The sequence below is a fragment of the Lonchura striata genome, chromosome 2, assembly GCF_046129695.1.
Source record: "Lonchura striata isolate bLonStr1 chromosome 2, bLonStr1.mat, whole genome shotgun sequence".
Taxonomy (NCBI): domain Eukaryota; kingdom Metazoa; phylum Chordata; class Aves; order Passeriformes; family Estrildidae; genus Lonchura; species Lonchura striata.
In genome coordinates, this window is record NC_134604.1 from 108,696,625 (window position 1) to 108,713,169 (window position 16,545).

General features: G+C 41.2%; 2 protein-coding genes across 8 annotated transcripts in view; one reads left to right on the forward strand and one right to left on the reverse strand.

Annotated features, from left to right (window-relative positions):
* Positions 1–7,419, forward strand: part of SYTL5 (synaptotagmin like 5) — an 86,270-nt gene extending 78,851 nt beyond the window's left edge. For all 5 annotated transcript variants that reach the window (XM_021553041.3, XM_021553038.3, XM_021553040.3 and 2 more), the window contains 3 exons: positions 94–229; positions 1,105–1,313; positions 1,915–7,419. In XM_021553041.3, coding sequence (XP_021408716.2) covers positions 94–229; positions 1,105–1,313; positions 1,915–2,057 — 488 coding nt within the window. In that variant the 3' untranslated portion in view covers positions 2,058–7,419. The remainder of the gene's footprint in view (positions 1–93; positions 230–1,104; positions 1,314–1,914) is intronic.
* Positions 7,420–11,843: 4,424 nt separating this feature from the next.
* The window catches only part of SRPX (sushi repeat containing protein X-linked), a 39,623-nt gene continuing 34,921 nt past the window's right edge, over positions 11,844–16,545 (reverse strand). For all 3 annotated transcript variants that reach the window (XM_021552957.2, XM_021552955.2, XM_021552956.2), the window contains 3 exons: positions 16,287–16,420; positions 14,858–14,979; positions 11,844–12,875 (listed from right to left, as the gene is read on the reverse strand). In XM_021552957.2, the coding sequence (XP_021408632.1) occupies positions 12,695–12,875; positions 14,858–14,979; positions 16,287–16,420 (437 nt within the window). In that variant the 3' untranslated portion in view covers positions 11,844–12,694. The remainder of the gene's footprint in view (positions 12,876–14,857; positions 14,980–16,286; positions 16,421–16,545) is intronic.

Sequence of the window (16,545 nt, forward strand, 5' to 3'; positions counted from 1 at the left end):
AAAATCTAGCCAAGACAATTTACAGTTTTAAATCAGCCTTACAGTGTATGCATATTTTCTGATTGTAATTTTGCAACTTTGTTCTATGCTTAGGAAAGAGAGGCTTCAGAAAAGGAAAGAAAGGAGATTCTCATCTGCCATCTGGAGGCATATTAGAAGTCCTCATCAAAGAAGCAAAGAATTTAACAGCAGTGAAATCAGGAGGCACATCTGATACTTTTGTTAAAGGGTTTGTGGGGATTTTCCTCTCCTTTTTTTAATGACTGCACTGGACCTAATTTAAGATTTGTGTTACATGTCTGTAAGCATGTGGGTACACAAAAAATTTACATAGTATGACAACATATGTGTGTTATTTCGACATGCAGCATTTTGTGTTGGACAGTAAAAATCCAAACTGCACAGAATGCTTGTGTTTGAAAAAAATTAACTAAATCCTGCATCTCTCATTATAATGATTTCTCATAAATGTAGGATAAGCATTATAAATGTTACATTTAGGAAGTAATAGATACCTTAAAACATTTTTTTTGCCATTTTTTGTTCTGAATGCTAGTTTTCAGGCTTGCCAATTTCTAGATTTGTTCCAATTCACAGTAATGGGTTGAGTGTTGTTACTAAATGAGGTCCATGGAAACATCCTCTCTTTAATTCCCTGGTGGAACTTAGATTTTATCTTGATCTTCTGCTGTGCTTAAAACTATCACTCAGCACATACATTTCAAGTAGAAAAAGTAATTTTCATTTCTTTCTGGACAATCTCTTGTTGCACTTTGAGATGGACACTGGACAAGATGACTCCAGAGAGGTCCCTTCTCTAGCCAATATTTTTATGACTGTCTATATTTAGCCTCACTGAAACAAAAAGATTGTGGCTGAGACCTGGGGCAAGGAGACAATTCCAATTTCTGCTTGTGGTAACTGACACTGTAGGTATGAGAACAAATGGAGCACAAATGCAAAATAAGCACTTGAGGTAGATGCTTAACATAACACCAGTGGGGAGATGGGATCCTGATCCCATTTGAGCCTCTAGGTGATTGTTGTATATCGTGAATACTGTGTGAAAATTCATTTCCATATTCATTTTCCTTTATCTCCCAGATACCTGCTCCCAGATGACAGCAAAGCTACAAAACACAAAACTCCCATAGTAAAAAGGAGCGTGAACCCCCAGTGGAATCACACCTTTGCCTTCAGTGGCTTGAATTCAGGGGACATACGGAATGCCTGCCTGGAACTGACTGTGTGGGACAAGGAGTCACTTTCCAGCAATATTTTTTTGGGAGGTGTCCGTTTGAGCACTGGAAATGGTAAGGTCCCATCTGACTCGGGCTGCTTTTCTTACTCTGCTCTCCTCTTTCCTCACCCCCTGTGATTCATGAAGGACAGAAATGTTACTGAGTGTTTTGAAAATACACGGGAAGTTGTGGAATTTGAAAATGGAGAAAAGGCAGCATGTAGATAATCTGTAGATGATTTAGTTCTTTCCTCCACTGAATGAGACACAAAAGTTATGTGCCCATTTGTATTTCTGCACGGTCTAAAAGAACTGTGAATACCTTGGTAAGCAATCCTTAGCATCCCAGTGAGAAGGAGTGAACCACTTCTGGGCGGCAGCAGCTTTTCTGCTGACCGTGGTGTGAGCTGGAAGAGGTGTGAATCCATTCCTCCTGTGCTGGAAAAAGTTGTTTGTGGTGCAGAGTGGGGAAGTTTATGAGCCTCTGCCCGTGTGCCTGAGGGTGTTCAATAGCAAACTGGTGCTCTCAAGGGCTGCCTGTTTTCAGTACAACTCCCTGTATGGGTGGAAGGATAAAATGCTTGTCATTTCTCCTGTACACTGTTGTCAATGAGGAGTGCTGTTATCCAACTGCTTCCTAAAATGGCAAATTCCCGTGTTTTTACTATTGTCAGGTGTAAGCAATGGCAAGGAGGTTGACTGGATGGACTCTCAAGGGGAAGAGCAGCACCTCTGGCAGAAGATGATCGACAGTCCGGGAGCTGCAGTGGAAGGGGTGTTAATGCTGAGATCCAGCATGGGGAAACGCAGACTCTGACAGACTTTCACTCCTGGGGGTGCCACAGGCACTCCTGGCTTCAGGGGTGTCCAGGCTCTTGTCACTCTGCCCACTTGAAAGTGAGAAGGGTTGTACCCTTTGCCTTGGATATAAAGGCTCTGAGTGAGATTTGAATGCATTCCTCACTTTCATGCACACATCCTTTACCCAGGCTTCTTGTGTGAATGGTTTCTCCTGAAGCCAGTGAGAGCTGGAGCTAGCACAGAGGTCAGACTGGCTTTCCCTGTCCCCTCTGGTGGCAGCTGATGAGCACTCTGCCTGCGGCTGCTCAGAGTGAGCAAATCCTCTCGCTGGTCACTTCGTGAGCAATGCCAGGTTTGTGAATCCCTGCTGGCTCAGGGGTGGCCCAGAAGGCAGCAGGGGCACACAGCAAGCAGATTCAGAGTCAGTCTGTGCTTTGGTGTTTCTAAGTTGAAAAGCCATAATGTTATGAAGGACAACAAACAGTGTTTCTTCACCGTGTTTGCTTGTTGGGCTGTGCAGTGGTGCAGCATGACAGGCTTGGGACCAGAACCCAGCCAAGCAGGGCCAATGCAGTGCTGCATTGCAGTGCTGCATTGCAGGGTTGCATTGCCCTAGAAATGGGCAGCAGTGAGCTGGTGGGCAGGGCTGGTGTCCTGGCATCCTCTGGGTGTTTTAATGCACGTGTAGAAAAGGCAGACTTGGTCCAACGTAATCAAAGAGCCTCTAATGAAAATAAATCCTAACAAATCCTCAAAGAGTTTCCAGAACTGTGTGATGCTGCTGTGTTTGTCATTCAGTTGGCAGCTCTAGCCAAGACCTTCTGATGTCATTGAACAGAGGGAATATGTCCACATTCCAGTCCCCATCTGTGTTGCTGAGATGAGACACATGCCAGCTTTGGATAGTTAGCTAAAACTTGATTCAGCAGATTGCATAGAACAGAATGGGATTAAAGCACATGCCAAAATGATTTGCATAACTGTAAAATCTCCTCTGAATGAGCTGGGGTCCCATTCAGGCCCATGCACATTATTTATAATTCAAGGACATCTTTTCATTAAATCCCCCAGTGGAGTTAATTGTGAGTGGGTCTTGGCCAATACAATCATTAATCTTATTAACCATGACAATTGTTCAACAGTAATTTTGTGATTCCACAAGGTGTAAGACAACGAAAGATCAGGAAACTGAGTGAACAGCATTTCTTCTGAACTTTCCACAATTAGAACACAACTTTCTCTTTGCACTGGTAAATTAATCTATAGCTATTCCTACATTTTTTCCCCCCAAAATTTATTGAAAGAAATCTAGATTGAACAATAGAATATAATCTGATAGCTGAGCAACTACAACTGGAGATTTTGACATTTGTAGTTGTCATAGTGTACAACTAAGTGCAAGTATTTAGAGCTGAATTCAAAACCTTAGAATGTAATGTTAATTCTTCTCTTTTTAAGATATTTTATGCTGGTTTTTGTTGGAGTGGCTGGAAACTGCAGGGAAGTTTACAGCCAATCTTTTAAAATCATAATATTATTGAATGAAATAAAAGGTATTTATTAATGTTGAAAACAGTAGTTTTAATTAATTTTTTTGTTTCATTATGCATAAATTATTTCAAAATTCTGATATGACTTTTAAAAGTCACTGGAAGCACTGCTTGCCCAGTTGGAGACTCACCACTTTCAGAAATTACCAAGTTATCTTTGAAAATGAAAATTCTCCTACAGAATCTGATTGGGAACCAAATGTCAGTGGTTACTCAAGAAAACTGACTTCATTTTCCTTCTTTATCTTTTCTTCACTTTTTCTGAAGTTCAGCTCAAATTGGGCAGTGAGGGAAGTCTTGTTTGGTTTTACCTTTTAATTTTTCCAACTTAACTGATTCTGTCATTCTACAATTCTGTGCCACAGATGCTGTGAGCTGATAAATTAGAGCACAAATATAAAGCACACAAGATCTTATGACCTTGTTCTTATCACCATAGTCTGTCTTTAATATTAGATTATTTTTTATCAGTATCATCCAAAGTGACCAAACCTAATTTTTGACACCTAAACTACCTCTCTTTTTAACAGAATTGTTTTGAGTTGTCTTGGTTGTTTGTACTACAAACCTGAATTTATTTTGGAAATAATAATATTACATTGACATGTAGGCACAAACTCTTTTTTTTCTTTTGCTAGAAGTTGTTTTAAACAGATAAACTTCTTGAATATAAAGAAAATGGTTCTTCAAGATGAAATTCCAGCTTGAGTTGTAGAAGAGTATTGGTCTCTTGAATGGTTTGCTTTGATTAATTTTGATGGTGAAAATGGCAAAAATAATAACAAAAAAATTCCTCCAAGTTGGACCTTTGCCAAACTGAAAAAACTGAAAATAATTTAAATTTAATTTACTTTTGCATGGAGCACAAGCATTTGCCTAATTCTTGAATGGCACTTCCTAATCTCCTAAGCATGAACATTTTAGCTAAATCACATCTTGCTTTGAAACAAAAATATTTGTATTTTACAGCTTCAACTTCTGCCCATTTTGGTCATAAAGCAGAATTTGTGATATAATGGTTGCATCTGGGAAGTGTCACCCAACACAGACATGGGCTTTAAGCTCTGCCTTTTCCTTCCAAAGGGCCAAAATGTCTCTCTGAGCCCACACCTGAAATTCCAGGTGAGCAGGCTGCAGTTCAGCCTATGGAGGGAACAGTTTCACCTGGGAAAAAATTCCAGGTGAAATTGGAATTTCAGCTGGGGATTGCTATTGATGGGGGCTGGGTAGAAGAGTGAAGTGACCTCCTGGGTACAGCAGGGACAGTTCTGCAGCACCGTGTCACACTCACCAGAGCCTTGGAGAGATCATGAGCATCAGATAAACACCAGAGCAATTTGGAAAGTTTTGCTGCTCTCTGATGTTATCAGCCCATTTGTAGGAATCATCTGATTTATGGAAAATGTCACATTTAATTATGTCTCTCATCTCTTTGTTCTCTTCTTCTGTAAAGATGGTTTATGGTTTGGAAAAAGCACAAGATGATTAACTGCAGATGTGATTTCTTGTTTCCCGGATATTTGAATTAATTGCCCATAATTGTGCGTCATCATGTACTGTGTGTTACCAGGCTGAACAAAAACGACAGAAAGCCAGGAATTAGACCAAAGCCTTCCTTTGCTAGCTGTATTTATAATATTGAAGGTGCATGAATGGTTCATTCAAAGCTAATTTTTAGGAGGAAATGGACACAATTTCAACACTGATTCATAAACTCCTGCCCTGAGTAAACAGATACAGCAGAGCTGATGTTTCTAGAGTCTTTTTCTACACAGACCTGAACAACTGAAGCTGCATCAGTGGAGTAGAAATCTGCTCCATGGTGGGTGCAGAAAACATGTTACAAAACACATTTTACTCTGCTACATATTTTTCCAGCAGGGTTTGTGATTAAAGTTGGAGGGTTCAACCCATTAAAGAAGAATAAAAGTGCAACATTTGCTGTAAAAGGTCAGGTTAGGCCAGTAAACACTTGTGTAGACAGTGCCAATAATTATCAAAAAGAGCTGATGCTGAGGGCTTTCCAAGCCCTGCCAGATGATTTTGGTATCCAGCCCTGATCTCTGGTGATTTTCTCTATCAGCTGAATGGGGACTTCAGGCTCCTAAACCTGCTTACATGTTGAGATACCAAAACCAGGATGAAAGGATTCCCATCTCCTCTACCTCCACCATGTTACACTTGAGAGGAAAGCTGCAAAGCCTGGGGGCTGCTGTTGCCATCTTCCTGTGCTAATCCAAGTGGCACCCCTCCCTGGATGCCTTTCAGATGCCACATTTTCATCTCTCTTTTCAGCTGTAATGGCTTCAGAGAGAAAGCACTGGGATGGTGAGCATGTTTTGATCATGGTACATTAGACTGGAAGTTTTTTCTTCTGTGCCTCTCCAATGCAGATTATGCTGAGGCAGCATGAATGAAGCATTTTTATATATTAATTTTTAATTTTTCTTTTCCTGACTGGTTAAGCTCTGCTAAATGCAATTATTCTAAGTTGTAGTCTGCAAAATGTCAACTCAACTATAACTGCAGAGCAGCCTTTGAGCATCCACTGATCCTAATTGATAAGGAGAAGTAACAGGAGGGGTTGCATTTTAGTCTGATGCAATTTTGACTTCTTGATGGCTCTGCACATTGCCCAACTTCAGGAATGTAAAGTTTGCAGCTTGTTTTGTAGCATCAATAAAGAGAAAAGCTTTTTGGGTTTCTTACATCTTTGGAGAAAAGATCAGAGTCCTGTTTCCACATTTGTCTGGTTTGTGGGCTCACACAAGATAATAAGAGCTGTACCTGAATCTTTGCAAGGGTCTCTCTTCCCTTCACCCCTCCTTTGGTTCAGCAGCTGTGACCAGAAGGTTCTCCCTGGACACTGATCCCCAGGATCTGGGAGGAGGCAGCATGCAGAAGGGATGGGAGAGCCCCACTTATTTTCTCCTATATGAAGTTAAGACTGAATTTTTCCTTTGCTAACACACAGCATTGATTTTCAGCACTTTGCCACCATGACATAAACAGTATCTTCTGAGAGTTGACCCATGCATCTTATAAACTTTTTTTCCAACTAATTAGTTATTATTTTTTCTACCCCCAGAGATGTTAAGATTTAAGAACCCTAGAGAAATGATGGTGAATTCCAGAACAGGATGCAGACCATTATTTGCCCTTTACCATAGCTCAGCAGGAGCTGCTGAGAAGCATGCTAACAAACCTTACCACTGTGCCCATGAATTGCCTCCCTGATGATTTCGTGTTTTCAAATGCTGTTTAATAAGTGATAATAACAGTGTTAATTATACTGTGTATATTGACACTGGAAACTGAATCTCAGCTTGCTTTTTAGGTGACCTTTTAGGTCGCTTTTGAAACTCACCCTGGCTGCATCTTGACCTTTTATTTACATTATTTATTTCAACAACCCTACTTTGTGGCAATAACATTTACATGGCTATGTGCTACTGCTCCTGACAGCTCTCTGTATATTTTTGAGAATAGTTCTAATTGTTGAGGTTTGCCTAAAGCCAAGCAAAGTAATTTGTTGCAGCAATTAGAGAATGTCACATATCCCTCGTGCTGCCTTTGTTCTGCTGACAGTCTGTTGCTAGCAATTTGTTTTATTATTCTGGTGGACATGAACAGTAGTAGCAGTAAATGGCATAAATGGCATTGCAGTATGTTAAGCTATGCCCAAACTGAGCAAAGCAATGTTTTCTGCTGAGAACATTTTTGTACTGTGCATTGTACATTGTTTTGTGGACAAAGATGGCTGGTAAGCCATTTGCAGCTCTTGTCAAGATTTCTGTTTTGTCTTCTAAATTAAAATACTGAAATGCTGTTGTGTCTTTGTCTCTCCTAAAATGAATTACAGGAAACTATGTCTCCCAGGAGTATCCCATATTATCTCACTGAGGTAAAGAGATCACTTATATGTGATGCAAGGGTTCTGGCATGTTTTCAGAGGTGGGACTCCATTGATGGTGTCTCTGTCTCTCCTTTTTTTTGTCTTAAAAGCACTTAAAGTGTAAAAATTAAGCTATATTTTATTTCCTAAGCATTAAATATGATTTATTTTAAATATGCAATTCTAAGGAAAAGGAAAATACAGCTTTCTCTTTCTCCTTGCTATAAAATTATTTTACATGTATATTAACTCCGCCTGTTCACCAGGTCCTCCTGTCCAAGTCTGAATCTCCTGCCTCTTCCCTAGTTCAAAGTCCTGCCCACCTGAACATTCAGGTATGTTCAAAATGCATATTTTCTGTAATTTCTGCTGCTGATTTCTTTTTTTAATTATAAGAAAAATCAATAAGCATTCGACCCCTCAATTTACACTTTCATCAGAGTTGTGTTCAGTTGAACTTAGCTCAGAGCTGAGGGCTCTCTTACATCTTCTTGTGGTTCTCCAGTGCCCTGGGCTTTTGTGTCTTGCTGTGCCTTCCCAGTGGGAGAGGAAGCAAACGCTGGCTCTGGGCTTGTGCTGCCTCTGCTCACCCTGAAAGCCTGGCTCAGTCCCTGTGCCCAGCCCAGCAGGGCTCTTGCTGTGGTTGCAGGTTTCACACCACCCCTGCCCAGCTCGTCTCTGTGCTGGTTCTGGCCTTTATGGGCAGGTCAGACACCCAAAAACTGGAAAGCAGCTGCAGGTAGGGGAAGAGCCCTCCTGCCATTGCTCTGCTCTCTGTACCTTTGCTCAGGACTCAAGGACTTGCTTGAGGGTCTGCAACACACCTCTGTCACTCCTGTACAACTGGACATGAGTTCTTCCTCCCCTTCTCTTGGAGGTGACAGATAACAAATTCTCCTTGTAAATTTAAAGTATGGGCCATCCTAATTATTGAAATTCAGGTTTTGGTTACTTTCTGGCTGCTTGGGTGGCAATGGGAGACGTGTTGGTAACTAGAGGTGCATTAGCACATTCTGCATGGACACTGCATTCCCATTTGTCCCCTCTGTGTTTCACAGAGCATGCAGCAGCTGGGTCACTGCGTGAAAGGGGTCAGAGGAAAAACACTTGTGCTCTCTTCAGCTGCCCATACCCTCACTGGCTCCTCTAGCCCAGGCAACCTTGCTGCTCTGCCTTCCAGCACCTGCAGGTGGTTTCCCACTCTTCCCTTCACCAAGCTGCCATAAAAATATCCTCTAGCCACAAACGGGGAGAGAAATGAGCAGCAGCTACATGGCCAAGAGGAGCTGAGCCACCCCCTGATGGTGTGAAGCACTTTTCACTTCCTGGGGATGTTCAGCAGGAACAGAGACTGTGGTGAGTGGCTGGAAGTGATCAAGCATTGCAATTGCACAGCTTGAGCTCTGTTATTCCCCCACCTCAATTTAAAAAGTGAGTTGTGATTGTAAGAGTATTTAAATATACTCCAGGTTACTCTTTAGGCTCTGCATTTTCATTAATTATGTGATGCAGTCTGACTCACGCTCTTATGTAAGTACTGAGCTGTAATGAAGTCCCATGTTGTGGTTTAGTGCAGAGCTGTGAAGGATCATTGGTGTTTTCATTAAAACACAATACTTTCTGTCCCACAGGGCTTTGGACTTCAAGAATAGGGATGTGCAACTTCAAATTTGTCTCTCTTCTGCAGCTGTAAAGGAGGTGTGTGACAGCAGGGATTGTTCTCATCTAATTAGGTGGATTATTGGGTAGAATCTGGGGAAAATCAGGCCATTTACAAAATTGGTTCTTGCTGATAAACTGCTGCCTCCCACAATTTATCTCAATAGTTTTGTTTGTAAAATATGCTGCATGTCAGGAGCAGAAATTCTTTTTTCATCTGAAATAATGGAAGTCTTCTGGTTCATGCTCAGAACTTCCAGATTGATGTAGGAACCTCCACCCCATGACTCTCTCCACACACTGTGATGTGTCATAGGGTAAGACTTATGAAAGGTCTAATATTTGTGTTTTAAATCAGATTTGCATTCTGTCAGCAGTGGTAGGATTAGAGCTATGGCAAGAAGAGCTGTGCTGGTAGTATGAAAGAGACTCCAGCCAGTGTAACTTGGAGGGAGGAGAATTTTTTGTGAAACCTTTAATAAAAAAGTGCACTGGTGTAGATACTGAACCTTGCTTATGCAGTGTTATTTTTCTGGGACCAGAAGTGTACAGGATGAGTTACTGAAATATATTTGCATATATAAATGCTGGGCTAAAGCCAGAACTACAAAATTGTTCAAGCACTCCCAAAAGGCCATTCTGCCAAATCCCTGCATACCATACATGCAGGCTAATTCGACTCCACAACAGAGATGGTACGTGGTATTTTTCACTGTTCCTCACAAAAACATACAACAGAAAATGCCAGAAACCTTGTATTACTAATCAAGAGCCGTTTTTCTTAATCACAGGATTTTAATAGATGTTCTGTGAAGAATATAACTAGTAATCCAATCACTCATGCACTCTCCTCCACTTAATTCAATTTCCTCTAACAGCCTAGTGATTGCAATCACTTCCCTGATTGTAGCAATTGTAAACCCTGCTCCTGTTCATCCAGTTGTGAAAGATGACTGGATGCACTGACTCTGTATCTAAATCAAACTGGAGCAGCAGCATCTTGGAATTGCAGCAATACAGGAGAAAAATCAGGCCCATCTGAGATTTTTATTTTGTAATAGATTTTACATCATTGGAAATCAGTTGCTCTCCTTTTTCAGTGAGGAAAGTGAGGGAACAAACCCCCCTAAACCTGTCCACTTGTGATGCATGCTCTAAGCATGTACATGCAAAAGAACCTGAACCACAACTGGGGCCACAGCAGTCTTTGTGTGGATGTGTCCTTGGCTGCCTCTGCTCCACAGGCACAGAATCACACAGTGGTTTGGGTTGGAAGGGACCTCAGAGATCATCTTGTTCCAATCTCCCTGCTGTGGGCAGGGAATCTTCCACAAGACATGCTTCATCCAACCTGGCCCTGAAAACCTCCACATTCCTGGCCCTCATCACCCTCAGAATTTCTTCCTATCATCTAATCTAAACCTGTCCTCCTTCAGCTTAAGGCCTTTTCTATCACTGCATGCCCTTCTGAAAATCCCTCTCCAGCTGCTCTTGTGTGTTCAGCAACACCCTCCTAGCCCTGGGAAGCAGATCATCCTGTTCAGAAGACATGGCATACCCCCACACAGCTCCTCCTTGGTGCTGCCACACTTCAGCAGCTTTTGCTAGCTGCTCAAGGCTGACTTACCTCACTCTGCACCCACTCCCTCACTAATTCACTTGCAGGACCAATCTTCTTTTAAAAAAGTTTTCTTTCCTTTTTTTTTTTCTTTTTCTTTTTTTTTTTTTTTTTTTTCATTTCAGAGGATGCAAGAGACCAAATTCTGGTAAGGATTGCTTTAAAGATGGTGCTAAAACTGTTCTTCTGCTGACACCACTGTAAAATTTAAAACTCTACCTTATGGTCACAGTCAAACAAGCATTTGGCTGAAAAAAAAGACTGTATTCTTGAGGGACAGGAATGAACAGCACAGATGCTGGGTGCTAGTTCAGACAGTCAAATCATGCATCATACCCAGTGAACAGGCATCCAAACTGTAACTCACAGTTTTCACTCCTCTGATACTTGTATTCTTTATGCATTATCTGTATTCTTTGCAGCGGATTGTCAAGACTGTGGGCTGTAATAAAACAAATGAAATTTTTTTCCTGCTCTGATTGCCTTTTGATATTTTTTTATTAAATAAGTTTTTTCTTTTTTGTTAATTTCAAGTGATTACTTGCAAACAAGTATTTTCACAGCTCTGGAAGTGACAAATCCTTGATGATGTTTCCCTGGAGTAATGTTTCCCTGCCATCAAATCAACAGCCTTGTCTGTCTCCAAGGTGAAGAGTGGGGGGGGGGAAAAAAGTCTGCTACTCCAAGACTGTTGGACATTAAAAGCCAGGAGCAGAAGTGCAGCAGGTAAGAACATATGCTCCTATTAAGAATTGCAGTACATGGGCCTTAGTAATTCATCCTCTACACTGATCACTGCTCCTTCATCATGTTCCCTGTAGCAATGACTTCCATGCTCCTGCTATCACCAATTTTCTCTTTGCTGCTGCTGAAAATCAATGCTTGTGTTGCCTTTGGCTCATGCTTTTTGTCTGTGATTGACATTTCTTTAGTGGAACTAAAAGGCACCAGTGGGTTCCTAATGCACTTTCAGTGTGAGGCTAATGTCTTTTATAATGGTTTGCAGATAGATATTTTGAACCAACTTTTGTATCAACTGACCAACTTTAACCTCCAAGAGGAATTTAAGACAACTATCTGTTTGCAAAACAATTATTTTATTAATAAAAAGAATTATAAACAGTAAGAAAGAAACCCCAATTTTACACTGAATGAAAAATCCAAAATAAACTCCCAGAACTGTGCCTCAGTTCTTCACTCTCTGTACAAGAAATTCCATTAGGTAGTAAATCCTACATCCACATTCATCCAGCTGTGGGGTCCCCAGCAGGAGGAAAGACATCAAACTGTCAGAGCAAGTCCAGAGAAGGCCACCAAGGTGATCACAGGGACAGAGCACCTCTCCTGTGAGGAAAGGCTGAGAAAATGGGGATTGTTCAGCCTGGAAAAGAGAAGGCTTAGGGGTGACCTAATTGTGGCCTTCCAGTCCCTGAACAGAGCCTACAGGAAAGATGGAGAGGGATTTTTTACAAGCATCTGGAGTGACAGACAAGGGAGAATGGCTTGAACTTGTAAGAGAACAGGTTCAGATTAGATATTGGGGGAAAATTCTTCACTGTGCAGGTGGTGAGGCACTGGCACAGGTTGTCCAGAGAAGCTGTGGCTGCCCCATCCCTGGAAGTGTTCAAGGCCAGGTTGGATGGGGCTCTGAGCAACCTGATCCAGTGCAAGATGTCCATGGCAGCAGGGCTGGAACTCAATATTTAAAGTCACTTCCAACCCAGGCCATTCTATGGTCTAAAAATGACTGAAAGTACAAAAGAGCATCGTGCACCCTTCTATGCAGAGCAGCTGCATGGCTGGACAGATTTACCAATACACACAAAAAATCACACCAGTGATTAAAAAAGCCATGCTTTGTGTAGCACCAAGGGGAGAATTCTGTAGATCACAAAAAATTCACCGACAACTGCAGGTCCTGAAATGCTGAATTAGGGACATGACTGACCAATTTCTGCTTGCAGCTTCATCTCATCTTTTCTCAAGGGGAATTTGTCAATCAGGGCAAAGAGCTCAGCTGGTGTTGCTGGGAAAGGGTAGCGTTCCTTGTCCATGCCGTGCTTGTCCATCACCACGATGTTGAAACTGTAATGGGGGATCCTCAGCAGCAGCCTGCAAAGTAAGGAACTGGTTTTGTTAAAGGGCAGCACCAGCCTCTTGAGTCTGAGCAGAGGAAGGTGGGCATGGTCACAGGGGCTACACTGAGTGTAGGTTTGCTTTCAGCATTGACAAGGAGCCAGATAAAGGGCCCTCTGCATCAGAAGAGTGTCAAGGTGACTGCACCCAGCTCTGCTCTCTGCCATTACTCATTGCTGTCACAGGAGTAAAACAAGGTTAGACAAAAGAGGTACCATGAACATTGCCTAAAGAAAACCCTTGTGATGAAGCTTGAGTTACAAGTAAGACTATTCCCTTTCTTCGATTTCATTTCTTGGCTTTCCTTGGTACAAGAAGTCACAGTAAGAAAAAACAGGACAAAATTATTGGAGTCTGCTCTCACTGCTACCTAATAATAGCAACCATTTGTGACTAATTTTAGAGGAACAAAAGCCATTGCTAATCACGGAGGAGTCCTTCTTCCAAAGTGGTGGAAGCGGTCATTTAAGCTGCTCTAGCAGCAAAAGTTATATAAGTAACAAAAGTTTATCTGTGGTGCTCTTTTCATCTTTTACTTGATGTAATGTACTAGAAGATGCTTGGATATGCAGTCATTAGTGTGGGATAAACAAATTCAGGCTGCCATGAAGAAGAAACTGAGGGGACTTTGGAAAGGTATGAAGCATCAAAATTGGCCTTCTTCAGCCTCCTAACAAGTCTGAATGCTCTAGGCATAGTCTTGTTGCAATTAGGAAGCTTGGCCATTACATTCAAACTAAAATAAAGATTAAAGCTAAGCAATAGTGACAGAAAACTACATTCATCTTGTGCCATATATTACCTAACAAAAAATACTTCTAAAAATCCAAATGCTAAACTTCTGTGCTTTCCAAAGTTTTAACTGGGGCACCTGTGCTCATTAGCTTACTGAAATGTCAATTCTGGACAACACCTTTATTCTTAAGAGTGCATTTCATATTGATTTGAGCACCTTGCAGAACTGGAAAGCTGTAATTCACACTACAAAGACAAAATCAATGGAAAACTAACTTTGGCTGCGTGCAGGGCAGGTCACACTACACCAGTTTCTGAAATGTAGCCTCATTAAAGGTTGCAAGGGAACAGGGAATGCAATGTTAAGAAAGCTTATTATTTTCTACAGAGCCACAGGAAAACCATTTAAACTTTAGTAAAAGCATCTTTATTTTAAAAAAAAGAGTTTTTTTATTTATTGAGAAGTTTTTTTTTTAATGCTTTTAAAAAATCCCCGCTCTGCTGTGTCAGCAATTTTCATTGTCTCCAATTAAAACTTACTCCCTTTCCTCAGGCATATCATAGATTATGTTGTTTAAAATGCTCCTTGAGTTTTTTCTAAACAACTCTTCCTGCCAACAAGGCCTTCACTTTTGGCTTTTTTTCCTCTTCCAGTCCTTAGGAAATGCTGGCACTGGAAGTTTTCCTTTCAAGTGAAAACCAATCCTCTGCCAGTCTAAACCCAAGTCAAAACAGTTTCGGCACCTCAGTAAAACTGCTGATGCTGCGGTCAGGCTGAGGAGGCTGAGATAATTTCCCCTTTGAAATACTGCCCATCTTATTCCTACATATGGAACTTCAAAGAGTTTCCCCTTTAGCCTGGCCACAACCACCACCAGCCCTGGTGCAGAGGATAAGCTGTCTCTTGCAAAGGAGCATTTCCAATACAAATACAGACAGACTGAATTATTTTCAGTGGCAGCACCCAAAAATACAGACTTAAATCCCTATGAGCATAGTCATATTAAATGTATAATTAAATCAATTTGTTATTGTGTTTTAATTTGCTGTAGCTATTACACAGACAGCAAATTAATCCTGAAGTGTGCTCACCAATATCTACTTCCCAGTGTCTAGCGGTGTACATTAGAGTAGGAGATGTGGTATTTGGAGAGTAAGTTGCAGGGATCAAAAGCATAAAGTGGATAAGGTGCAAACACAAAAGCAGTGAGAGCTTCCTTTACCTGAGCTGCAGGGCAAGTGATGGGGGCAGCAGCTTCACTCCTATCCTTCCTATCTGTGCTGGGAAGACACCAACCAGCTCCACCACGGTGACGTGCCGCAGGTCTAAGCCACACTGCGCCGGCTGCAAGGGTCAGAGGAGAAAGGGGGGGTTGGTTATGCCTGAGAGAACAGGGGATGTTCTGAGTGTGCAGCAAGGGTTCACAGAGCCCCCTCTTCTTAAGTTGGTTAAATGTTTTAAACTGATTTCAGAGCGTGTTTTGCAAACACTCAAATTCTCACAGCAAAGAACTGGAGCTTCATGACTCCAGGGGAGGTTAAGTAACAGATTTTCAGATACTCTAAGAAAACCAACACACAGGGACCACCTAGGAGAATTATCAACTTGTCTCTGTAGTTATATAAGAAGATGGCAGGATACTAAGCATTGTACCAATAATGTAATTTGGTAATCAAAGCAAATTATGTGAAACAGAAGTTGACTGCAGAAAGTTTTCTTCCATGCCAACTCATTTGCCTGCTGCCAAGAAGTGGAAATGTACTATAGCCATTAAATTCAGTTTGATCAATATATTGAATTTTCTTGCCAAGTTTATCTAATAGGGAAAAGGAGCTGCTTTGTTTTTTGTTTTTTTCTTAAATATAAGTGTAATTTAAGCCAACAGTAAAAAAAATAATCACATTCATATCTCAATGATTATTTATACTGCATTTGGTTACAATTTCTGAGAAGAAAAAACAAGATAGGAGTGCTTGTAGCTGTGAAAGAATACAGGACTGATTCCTTTCCTTCCTTTACCTGAGGAGACAGATATATTTGGAGATCTATCCCTAAGACTAGCAAAAAGCCAACAAGGGCATCACACTTACAACACATAAGAAGGAAAATTACCAGGTGTTTTGGGTTTTTTGGAACAGAACACCCCAGTGTTACCTCCAGCACTCTGGATGATTTCTGTGCTGTGTCTCTGGTACTTTGTTTGCTGGTCCACTTTTTATTTCTGAAGCTATTCACACTTCCTTGCATTGTAGTTGCAAATTCTGTAAGCTTGGTGTGCATGAGCTGCTTAAGAGCTGGAAGGTTTGGTTTGTGTTTTTTTAAAACTTCTTTAGCAGCTGAGATAGGGAATTATTATTGAGCATGAGTTAAATTAATTTGGGGAGGATACAAGGGCTAAAACTGCCTGGGATTCAGCAACTGGTCAGAGGCAGCACAATCCAGAATGGAACTCAAGTTAGAGACTGGGGGGATATTTCAACTCAACCCCCTGTGAAAAGGATGAATCTGGAACCATGACTGCTTGAGCCAGATCTTCCAGTGGCTACAATACAAAAGCTTTTGGATTTACATAAAACAGTGGAGCTTGTTCTCTTGTGTCTTTCTTTAAAGTAAAAAGAAATAGTTGCACATCTCTCTTAAATGTGTTTTACCTGCAGCATCCCCAGCTGCATCCTGTAGAAGAAGTTAGCTGCAGTAGGAGTTGAAATAATTAGCAGTCTCCGCTTCTCATAAAACTGATCCAGAAGTGCAGCTGCAGTCCTCACATTCACATTAATATTCATGGCTGGAATAAAATGAAAACAAAAGTTACAGAGCATACTGAAAACAAATCTATCTCTAGAGGCAGAGGTCAACAGCAGAAAGACAAAAACAAATAATAAAGAAGACATGAGTGAAATGCTGGCCTCA